A 12,215-nucleotide genomic window follows, 5' to 3' on the forward strand; every position below is an offset into this window, starting at 1 on the left:
TCTGTAGATTGCTTTGGGTAGTATAGTCATTTTCACAGTATTGATTCTTCCAATCCAAGAACATGGTATATCTCTCCATCTGTTGGTATCATCTTTAATTTCTTTCATCAGTGTCTTATAGTTTTCTGCATACAGGTCTTTTGTCTCCCTAGGTAGGTTTATTCCTAGGTATTTTATTCTTTTTTTTTTTGCAATGGTAAATGGGAGTGTTTCCTTAATTTCTCTTTCAGATTTTTCATCATTAGTGTATAGGAATGCAAGAGATTTCTGTGCATTAATTTTGTATCCTGCAACTTTACCAAATTCATTGATTAGCTCTGGTAGTTTTCTGGTGGCATCTTTAGGATTCTCTATGTATAGTATCATGTCATCTGCCAACAGTGACAGTTTTACTTCTTCTTTTCCAATTTGTATTCCTTTTATTTCTTTTTCTTCTCTGATTGCCGTGGCTAGGACTTCCAAAACTATGTTGAATAATAGTGGTGAGAGTGGACATCCTTGTCTTGTTCCTGATCTTAGAGGAAATGCTTTCAGTTTTTCACCATTGAGAATGATGTTTGCTGTGGGTTTGTCATATATGGCCTTTATTATGTTGAGGTAGGCTCCCTCTATGCCCACTTTCTGGAGAGTTTTTTATCATAAATGGGTGTTGAATTTTGTCAAAAGCTTTTTCTGCATCTATTAAGATGATCATATGGTTTTTATTTTTCAGTTTGTTAATATGGTGTATCACACTGATTGTTTTGCCTATACTAAAGAATCCTTGCATCCCTGGGATAATTCCCACTTGATCATGGTGTATGATCCTTTTAATGTGTTGTTGGATTCTGTTTGCTAGTATTTTGTTGAGGATTTTTGCATCTATGTTCATCAGTGATATTGGCCTGTAGTTTTCATTCTTTGTGACATCTTTGTCTGGTTTTGGTATCAGGGTGATGGTGGCCTCATAGAATGAGTTTGGGAGTGTTCCTTCCTCTGCAAATTTTTGGAAGAGTTTGAGGAGGTTGGGTGTTAGCTCTTCTCTAAATGTTTGATAGAATTCACCTGTGAAGCCATCTGGTCCTGGACTTTTGTTTGTTGGAAGATTTTTAATCACAGTTTTAATTTCATTACTTGTGATTGATCTGTTTATAGTTTCTATTTCTTCCAGGTTCAGTCTTCGAAGGTTATACCTTTCTAAGAATTTGTCCATTTCTTCCAGGTTGTCCATTTTATTGGCATAGAGTTGCTTGTAGTAGTCTCTTAGGATGCTTTGTATTTCTGTGGTGTCTGTTCTCCTTTTTCATTTCTAATTTTATTGATTTGAGCCCTCTCCCTCTTTTTCGTGATGAGTCTGGGTAATGGTTTATCAATTTTGTTTATCTTCTCAAAGAACCAACTTTTAGTTTTATTGATCTTTGCTATTGTTTTCTTTGTTTCTATTTCATTGAATTCTTTCCTTCTGCTAACTTTGGGTTTTGTTTTTTCTTCTTTCTCTGGGTCCTTTAGTACGGTTAGATTGTTTATTTGAGATTTTTCCTGTTTCTTGAGATAGGCTTGTATTGCTATAAACTTCCCTCTTAGAACTGCTTTTGCCATATCCCATAGGTTTTGGATCATCGTGTTTTCACTGTCATTTGTCTCTAGGTATTTTTTGATTTCCTCTCTGATTTCTTCAGTGATCTCTTGGTTATTTAGTAACATGTTATTTAGCCTCCATGTGTTTGTGTTTTTTACGTCTTTTTCCTTGTAATTGATTTCTAATCTCATAGCATTGTGGTCAGAAGAGATGCTTGATATGATTTCAGTTTTCTTAAATTTACTGAGGCTTGATTTGTGACCCAAAATGTGATCTATCCTGGAGAATGTTCCGTGCACACTTGAGAAGAAAGCGTAATCTGCTGTTTTTGGATGGAATGTCCTATAAATATCAGTTAAATCTGTCTGGTCTGTTGTGTCGTTTAAAGCTTGTGTTTCAAAAAAAATTTAAAAAATTTTAAAAAAAGCTTGTGTTTCCTTATTAATTTTCTGTTCAGATGATCTGTCCATTGGTGTAAGTGAGGTGTCAAAGTGCCCCACTATTATTGTGTTACTGTCGATTTCCTCTTTTATAGCTGTTAGCAGTTGCCTTACGTATTGAGGTGCTCCTATGTTGGGTGCATATATATTTATAAGTGTTATATCTTCTTCTTGGATTGATCCTTTGATCATTATGTAGTGTCCTTCCTTGTCTCTTGTAACATTCTTTATTTTAAAGTCTGTTTTACCTGATATGAGTATTGCTACTCCAGCTTTCTTTTGATTTCCATTTGCATGGAATATGTTTTTCCATCCCCTCACTTTCAGTCTGTATGTGTCCCTGGGTCTGAAGTGGGTCTCTTGTAGACAGCATATATATGGGTCTTGTTTTTGTATCCATTCAGCCAGCCTGTGTTTTCTGATTGGAGCATTTAATCCATTCACGTTTAAGGTAATTATTGATATGTATGTTCCTGTTACCATTTTCTTAATTGTTATGGGTTTGTTTTTGTAGGTCCTTTTCTTCTCTTGTGTTTTTCAGTTAGAGAAGTTCCTTTAGCATTTGTTGTAGAGCTGGTTTGGTGGTGCTGAATTCTCTTAGCTTTTGCTTGTCTGTAAAGCTTTTGATTTCTCCATCGAATCTGAATGAGATCCTTGCCAGGTAGAGTAATCTTGGTTGTAGGTTCTTCCCTTTCATCACAATCGTGCCACTCCCTTTTGGCTCGTAGAGTTTCTGCTGAGAAATCAGCTGTTAACCTTATGGGAGTTCCCTTGTATGTTATTTTTCGTTTTTCCCTTGCTGCTTTCAGTAATTTTTCTTTGTCTTTAATTTTTACCAGTTTGATTACTATGTGTCTTGGTGTGATTCTCCTTGGGTTTGTCCTGTATGGGACTCTCTGAGCTTCCTGGACTTGGGTGGCTATTTCCTTTCCCATGTTAGGGAAGTTTTCGACTATAATCTCTTCAAATATTTTCTCGGGTCCTTTCTCTCTCTCTTCTCCTTCTGGTACCCCTATACTGAGAATGGTGGTGCGTTTAATGTTGTCCCAGAGGTCTCTTAGGCTGTCTTCATTTCTTTTCATTTTTTCTTTATCCTGTTCCGCAACAGTGAATTCCACCATTCTGTCTTCCAGGTCACTTATCCGTTCTTCTGCCTCAGTTATTCTGCTATTGATTCCTTCTAGTGTATTTTTCATTTCAGTTATTGTATTGTTCATATCTGTTTGTTTGTTCTTTAATTCTTCTAGGTCTTTGTTAAACATTTCTTGCATCTTCTCGATCTTTGCCTCCATTCTTTTTCCGAGGTCCTGGATCGTTTTCACTATCATTATTCTGAATTCTTTTTCTGGAAGGTTGCCTATCTCCACTTCATTTAGTTGTTTTTCTGGGGTTTTATCTTGTTCGTTCATCTGGTACATAGCCCTCTGCCTTTTCATCTTGTCCATCTTTCCGTGAATGTGGTTGTTGTTCCACAGGCTGCAGGACTGTAGTTCTTCTTGCTTCTGCTCTAATTATCGTATTTTAGAATAGTGAAAATTACCTATACCCTTGAAAGGAGATGTAGCATAATATAATGTAAAGAATACTGTATTTAAGTCAGAAGACCTATGTTTAGGACTTGCTTCATCATACGTTAGCTCTGTGACCTTGAGAAAGCTATCTAATTTATTTGAATCTCAGTTTTGACCTTTTAGTAAAGTACCTGGCTCTCAAAACTCATAGGCTTATTTGAGGTTTTATTATGAAAGCATTTTGGAAATTCTCAAGCACAAATACAATATTATTGTTAATATTGCTATTTATTGACCAGAAATGTTTATACTTAATTAAAATGAGTATTTAAGTTGTGTCATTAGTTCTTTTTCTTTTTGGCTGCACCATGCAGCTTGTGGAGTTTTAGTTCCCCAACCAGGGATCAAACCCAGGCCCTTGGCGGTGGGAGCACAGAGTCCTAACCATTGGACCACCAGGGAATTCCCTGTATCATTAGTTTTAAGATGAATTGGTAGAGGGGACTTCCCTGGTGGCGCAGTGGTTAAGAATCCACCTGCCAATGCAGGAGACACGGGTTTGAGCCCTGGTCCGGGAAGATCCCACATGTCACAGAGCAACTAAGCTCGTGCGCCACAACTACTGAGCCTGTGCTCTAGAGCCCATGAGCCACAACTACTGAGCCCATATGCCACAACTACTGAAGCCCACACACCTAGAGCCTGTGCTCCGCCACAAGAGAAGCCACCGCAAAGAGAAGCACGTGAACACAGCAAAGAGTAGCCCCCACTCGCCGCAACTCGAGAAAACCTGCGCGGAGCAATGAAAACCCAATGCAGCCAAAAATAAATTAATTAATTAAGAAAAAAAGATCAATTGGTAGAGAAGTTATAGTGACAGTTGAATAAATATAAACCTCTGCTTATAGCAATTTTTGTAGTAGAACGTATAATTTTTCGTCATTAGTGCTGTACGATGAAACTTATTTAGTGCTGTAAACTTATTTCATTGTTTTTACTGTTCTTGTCTTTATCCTTTGGTTTTTTGGTTCTTAGGTCTGTTGGGAGAACGTTTTGCACAATGGATGGGCGGGGAAGCCCAGTTCACATTCATCCTTCCTCAGCAGTAAGTACCTTGTTTTTAATAAAAGGAAGAAATTTCTTCCTTTTGTAAAGGAAGGTGTAGGAATTTCTTCCTTTTGTAAAGGTATAGGAATAGATAATATACAGACGTCTTCTACTTTTCTCTTTTGAGGATAAGTTTAGTATATATCTATATTACATAAAGGTATTGGTTGGCCCATGCCTCCTGTTTGATTGAAGAATATAGAAATTAATTCAGAAGAGTCTGGGCTGTTGGTATTTGGTTGGTCTAATGTGCAATAAGGCAGGTTATTGAATTATCATCCTTAAATGAACTCTTTTGTTTAGCTTCATGAACAGGAAACCAAACTTGAATGGATCATTTTCCATGAGGTATTAGTTACCACCAAAGTCTACGCAAGAATTGTGTGTCCAATCCGTTATGAATGGGTGAGAGACTTGTTACCCAAGTTGCATGAATTTAATGCACACGATTTGAGCAGTGTGGCCCGACGTGAAATGAGAGAAGATGCAAGAAGGAGGTGGACCAATAAGGAAAATGTAAAGCATCTAAAGGGTGAGTGAATCACTTGTTCTAGAGCATAAGTGTCCAAATTCTCATATAATTACAGACAAACTGTTACAGAGCTTAGATTCTGGCTCTGTCTCCTCAGAAAAGCAAAGAGTTGTCATGAGTCTCAGACTTATTTTGACTTCCTTCTTTCCTTCCAGTTAATCATGTTTTCCTTAACCCCTCTGTTCAACAACATTATTAATAACAATATCTATTGAACTTTTTTGCCACATGCTAACAACTTGCATTACCCCATTAAATATTCACAATAACTCTGTGAAGTAACTGCATATCCCTACTTTATAGATGAGGAAATACTTAGCAGTATACAATAATTTACTGAAAATCCCAAAGCTAATATTTGGTGAATCTGAATTTTGAATCCAAGGAATTTGACTCCGTGGCCTCTACTCTTAACTATTATGCCATATTGCTTCCCAGTAGTGCTTTACTATTTTTATTTTGTTTATAAAATTTTGTGAATTATTACCGCAGAACATCTTTTTTTTTTTTTCAGGAGATTTTTCCGTGAAATGTTAGGTCCCTAGTTGTGAGGCATAAACTGCTGTGGTACTGAACTAGGACAGAAAGCTTAATTCTCAGCTCACAAATAAAAAGAGCTTTTCAGTAAAGCTTTTTGAGGCTGATTGATGGAGCAAATTGTATTATCCTTATTTAACATCACTGAGAAATAGAATGGTGGGGAATTTTGCCCAAGGTCATTGGAAATGTTAACTACTCTGTTTTGTTGTAGTGTATAACCACACTATATGCTTGACTTAGGGTCAATTTTTCTGACTCCTCAGACCTCTATGCTCTTATTTATTTATTTATTTATTTATTCATTCATTCATTTATTTGGCTGCGCCGGGTCTTAGTTGTGGCACGCAGGATCTTTTTAGTTGCGGCACGCAGGATCTTTTTAGTTGCAGCATGTGGGATCTAGTTCCCTGACCAGGGATCGAACCCTGACCCCCTGCACTAGGTGTGCAGAGTCTTAGCCACTGGACCAGTTGGGAAGTCCTTTTATGCTCTTATTTTTATCCATAGACTATATCATTTCTTTTGAAAGGGCAAAATTTAATTTCCTTCTTTTCCCCTTAACATTTAAAAATCAGAGCATCTCTTTCTCTTAACATTTCTGATACTGAAACTCAAAACTAAAATTTTATTGGATTAATTTGTAATGTTTTCAGATGGAATATCAAAAGAAGTCCTAAAGAAAATGCAAAGAAGAAATGATGATAAATCCATATCAGACGCACGTGCTCGTTTCCTTGAGAGAAAGCAGCAGAGGTCCCAGGATCACAGTGACACCCTGAAGGAAACAGGCTAAGCAGTGAACCCTCCAATTCAGGAAGTAGGAAAAGGAGCCAGAAAATGTGCTTCTGCTTTGCCATTTATGTCAGACAGCACTACCGAGAGGAAGTGGTCAGCAGCTGTTTTTAGCATACGAGTTAAAAGCAAATCAAAGTTCATCAGTACCAATAAATGGAATTTTCAAAGTAAAGATTGAGTTGCCATAGTCATAGGAAATGATATATGAAACCAATGAAAGACAATATATGTGATATTTTCCTCACTTCAATTTTGCTGGCCTTAACTGGTATCAAATGCTGTCAGTGAGATATTTTCAAAGAACATTGAATTGTATTTAATCAGTGTGTATTCCATTTGCATTGAAGCATTAAAAATTATTTTCCTTAAATCTCTTTAAGGCCTTCTTGTTGCTATTAGAATAGTATTATATCAGGTTATCAGGTATGTGACCATTTCCTTCTGAAGGCTGAACATAAAAGAGGTTTTTACTGAGCAATACTTAGATGTCTAACCCTTTAATTGCTACAGAGCTTTATAGATATTTAGAGAAAAGACTTAATTAGTAAATAAGAAAATTGCCTATGGCAAGATTCTTTGTTGAATTAATATTAATCCTTAAGTTGATTTTTCTGGGATTATACAAATTCCTTTTTATATAAAAGTATATTGTTTAAAACAGTAGCTATAGCCATTAACCAAAGGACAGATGATATATATATGTTCTCTTTTTAGCTGTCCCTACATACCTGTATCAGCACCATGTATGTAGGTGTGACAGTGTTTCAAACAGCCCTTCCACCTGGCCTACTCTCTTGCCTCCAGCTGCTTGGGTAGGACCATTTAAACATCTATTATGCCGATCTTGAAATGGGATTTTCAAAGCAGTCAACACTACATCACCAGTGTTTCAAATTGGAACCTTGAGGCTAGTTAGTATCACACTCAGGCCACACTCAGCACTTGTCCACTCTGTTGTTTACTGCCTTGTATTCTAGTTATTTGTGTATTTGTCTGTCTCCCCCACTAGATTATACGCTCCTTGTGGGCAGGGACTATGTCTTTTTCATCTTTGTATCTTTCATGGCACCTAGCACAGTGCTTTGCACATAGTAGTCAATGTTTGTTAAATAAAGCTATTAGTGTCGTTCAAATTCAAAAGGCAGTATAATGTGTGTTTTTAGATGTTTTCTGTAAAAATTAAGAATCTAAAATTTTAATAGATAACTCACTCTTTCGCAGTTACTTCCTTTGGCATCTAAACAATTTTCTGTTCAGTATTAGAAACTTGAAGCCTTTATTGAAAAATCACATGAGGACCCAAATCCATGTTTGTTCTTGAAGTAAGGTGAGTGGTGATGGTTTCTCGGAACATTCCTAGCATTGTTAATTTGTTCTTCTAATCTTCAGTCCTCAAGACACTGTTTCAGCACATTAGTCCTATCAGTTTCTCTTCTCAGGTGTGTATCAGTGCATTTCCTTAGACGTGGTGGGGGTGTATGTGGATTCTTGGAATGACAGCTCTTTTATTTCAGTAAGTTTTTATTAAGCACACATTCTAAATCTATAGTCTATATCTATAATTTCATCGGTTTTCCCAATAATGTCCTTTATAGCATTTTCCCCCAGTTCAGGATCCAGTCAAGAATCGTGTATTGTATTTAATCTCCTTTAATCTGGAAAAGGTCTTCTGTCTTTGTCTTTCACATTTAACATTTTTTAAAATTGAAGTGTAGGGAATTTGGGATTAACAGATACACACTACTATATATAAAGTAGGTAAACAATAAGGACCTGCTGTATAGCACAGGGAACTATATTCAGTATCTTATAATAACCTATAATGGAAAAGAATCTGAAAAAGAATATATATGTATGTATATATAGTTGAATTACTTTGCTGTACACCTGAAACATTGTAAATCAACTATACTTCAATTAAAAATTAATTTTAAAAGTAAACTGGAGTAAACTGACCTACAACACTGTGTTATTTCCAGGTGCACAACATAGTGACTTGATATTTCTATACGTTACCAAATGATCATCACAATAAGTCTAGTTACCATCTGTCACCATACACAGATATTACAATATTATTGACTATATTCCCCATGCTGTACATTTCATCCCCATGACTCATTTATTTTGTACCTCTGAAGGTACAGACCTGAAGAGTGTACCTCTGATCTCCCTCACCTATTTCACTCATCCCCCTACTCCTCCTTCTCCTCTGGCAACCACCTGTTTGTTCTCTGTATCTATGACTCTCTCTGTTTTATGTTTGTTCATTTGTTTTATTTTTCAGGTTCCACATATAAGTAAAATCATACGGTATTTGTCGTTCTCTGACTTATTTCACTTAGCATAATACCCTCTAGGTCCATTCATGTTGTTGGAAATGGAAAGGTTTCTTTCTTTCTTTTTTTTTTTATAGCTAATACTCCATTGTAAATATATATACCACATCTTCTTAATCCATTCATCCATCAGTAGATACTTAGGTTGCTTCCATATCTTGTCTATTATAAACAATGCTGCAATGAACATAGGGTTGCATACAGCTTTTCAAATTAGTGTTTTCTTCAGAAAAATACCCAGAAGTGGAATTGCTAGGTGTATGGCAGTTCTATTTTTAACTTACTGAGGAACCTCCATACTGTTTTCCATAGTGGCTGCACCAATTTACATTCCCACCAACAGTGTACAAGGGTTCCCTTTTCTCCATGTCCTTGCCTACATGTGTTTGTTGTCTTTCACATTTAACATATTTGAATAACAGTTTTGACATTTTTTAATAATACAGGTTACTTATTTTATAGTATATCCTCAATTTGGATTTCTCTAATGTTTCCTCATGGTTTTGCATTTGTGACTGGAATACTGCATAAGTGATACAGTGTCTTTCCCAAGGCATCAAATCTGGAGGTACACGGTATTTGCCCCTTATTGCTGATATTAATTTTGATTAATTGGTTAGGGTGTTTTTGATTTCTTCAGTCTAATTACTCTTTTTTTATTATTATTAATTAATTTATTTATTTTTGGCTGCATTGGGTCTTCGTTGCTGCGCTCAGGCCCTCTCTAGTTGCGGTGAGTGGGGGGGCCACTCTTCTTTGCAGTGCACAGGCCTCTCATTGTGGCGGCTTCTCTTGTTGTGGAGCACGGGCTCTAGGCACGTGGGCTTCAGTAGTTGTGGCATGCGGGCTCAGTAGTTGTGGCGCACAGGCTTAGTTGCTCCGCGGCATGTGGGATCTTCCTGGACTAGGCCTCGAACCTGTGTCCCCTGCATTGGCGGGCGGATTCTTAACCACTGCACCACCAGGGAAGTCCCAAGTCTAGTTACTCTTATAATTAATAAGTAATTTGTGGGAGGGATACTTTGAGATTATGTGAAATAGCCTGTTCCTTATAAATTATTACCCTCTGGATTTATCATCAACTGATGATTCTTGTCTGAATCAGTTTATTCTTATGGTTGCAAAATGGTGCTTTTTTTTCCCTATACAGGTGATCCTTGAACAACATGGGTTTGAACTGCGTGGGTCCAGTTATATATGTTTGTTTTTTTTTTCCAATGAATACGTAGTATAGTATTGTACTACATGATCTGTGGTTGATTGAATCTGAGGATGCAAAACCATTGATATGGAGGGCTGACTGTGAAGTTGTACGAGGATTTTCGAATACTGGGAGGGTGGGCACCCCTAACCACTGAGTTGTTGAAGGGTCAACTGTATTTATTTGTTGACATTATATTGTAAGGAAGAGCTTTCCTTGAAGAAGAATTTCCAATAAACACTTGGTTGCTAGGAACAGCATAAATCAAGACAGAATTAGAAAGCCCAGGGGGTATTTGAGAGGGGTGGCAAACAGTCTAGTTTATTTGGTGCATTGAGTATAAATAGGAGAATAATAGATTGAAAATATTGGTTGAGGACAGATTATGGAAGGCTTTGAAAGCCTAACTATGGAATTTGGACTTAACTTTGTACTATATATGAATTTGTTGGAGGGGAATGACATCATTACATCTTAAAGGTAATTGTGACAATGGTGTTTTTTTGTTTTTTTAATAAATTTATTTATTTTATTTATTTATTTTTGGCTGTGTTGGGTCTTTGCTGCTGCGCGCGGGCTTTCTCTAGTTGCGGCGAGCAGGGGCTGCTCTTCGTTGCAGTGCGCGGGCTTCTCATTGCGGTGGCTTCTCGTTGCGGAGTACAGGCTCTAGGAACGCGGGCTTCAGTAGTTGTAGCACACGGGCTCAGTAGTTGTGGCTCATGGGCTCTAGAGCACAGGCTCAGTAGTTGCGGCACACAGGCTTAGTAGCTCCGCGGCATGCGGGATCTTCCCGGGCCAGGGATCGAACCTGTGTCCCCTGCATTGGCAGGTGGATTCGCAACCACTGCGCCACCAGGGAAGCCCTGTGACAATGGTGTTGATAAGAAGAATTGATTTCCACTGAGAGGGCTGTGAGAAAAGTAGTATGGGAGGAATACTGGATCCAGTTAAGAAGGTGGAAGGAGTCTTGGAGGAAAAGGTAGTGATTATGGAAAAGTCTGTTCTTAAAAGAATGATTCACCTTTAAATTACTAAATGAAACAAAAAGAAACAAATGAAGATGAATGTTATCACAGAAAAATGGTCAAAAGACATGGTCAGTCATTTTATAAAAGGAAACATGAATGGTCAATAAATAAAATACTGAATCTTACTAGTAATTCGGGTAATGCAGTTGAAAATAAGTGAGATGCCATTCTTATCCATCAGATTGGCAACAATTAATATATGCCTGAAAAGTGTTGTCATAGGATAAATTGCTCTTATTTTAGAGAACATTCTGGCAATATCTAGTAAAAGTGAAGATGTGCACAACCTGTGACCCAGCAAGCCCAACTTTAAATTTATATCCTAGGAACTCTCTGAGAGCATATAAAATATTCTGTTTCTAGTAAAATTTGACTCCTATAGATTTAGAATCAGTTTGATGATTTATGTTACGTACGGCATTTATAAAAATGTTATATACTTCATTGTTTCTAGTAGTAAAAAATTGAAAATTATATACATAGCCATCAATAGGGAAATGAAACTGTGATATTTTCTTATGGTCGAATTCTTTACATCAGTGAAAGTGATTTTTGAGACTCCTGTTGCCTACTCTGCAGAACAGATGAACCACTTTAAATTCCTAACAGCAATGTTGTAAAGAACACTGTTTTACCTGTCTTGTGGTCCCTCAAAAATGTTTTTGTAATTATAGACAAAAAAGTGCCTCATTATTATGTTAATTTACATATTTAGATATTCAGCTCTTTTTCCTTAAATTGTCTGTAAGAAATGAAATTAATGAAATTAACTGATTTGAATTTGATAGGGCCAGATAGTAAATATTTTAGACTTTCGAGGCATACAGTCTCTGTTGCAGCTACTGTGCTGTTGTAGTATAAAAGTAGCCATAGACAGTACATAAACAAATGGATATGGCTGTGTTCCAATAAAACTTTATGGACAATGAAATTTGAAATTTGAATTTCATATAATTTTCACATCAGGAAATATTCTTCTTTTGATTTTATTTTTTACCACTTGCACTTTATTCCAGAAAAGCTACTTTTCACGAACCCATTCTAATTCAAATTATTTCAATTGAAAGAAAAGATCTTAATTTCATGAAATACTGAATTTTTTTGGTTTTTACTTTTTCTTTTATTTATTTATTCATGCATGCATGCATGCATGCATGCATGCCA

At 36.7% G+C, this 12,215-nt stretch overlaps 1 protein-coding gene across 2 annotated transcripts in view; it reads left to right on the forward strand.

Moving 5' to 3' along the window:
• The window catches only part of DHX40 (DEAH-box helicase 40), a 50,783-nt gene extending 43,160 nt beyond the window's left edge, over positions 1-7,623 (forward strand). For both annotated transcript variants that reach the window (XM_068530272.1, XM_068530273.1), the window contains exons 16-18: positions 4,545-4,614; positions 4,920-5,148; positions 6,342-7,623. In XM_068530272.1, the coding sequence (XP_068386373.1) occupies positions 4,545-4,614; positions 4,920-5,148; positions 6,342-6,481 (439 nt within the window). In that variant the 3' untranslated portion in view covers positions 6,482-7,623. The remainder of the gene's footprint in view (positions 1-4,544; positions 4,615-4,919; positions 5,149-6,341) is intronic.
• Positions 7,624-12,215: the final 4,592 nt, after the last annotated feature.

This window comes from Eschrichtius robustus, chromosome 20, assembly GCF_028021215.1.
Source record: "Eschrichtius robustus isolate mEscRob2 chromosome 20, mEscRob2.pri, whole genome shotgun sequence".
Lineage (NCBI taxonomy): Eukaryota > Metazoa > Chordata > Mammalia > Artiodactyla > Eschrichtiidae > Eschrichtius > Eschrichtius robustus.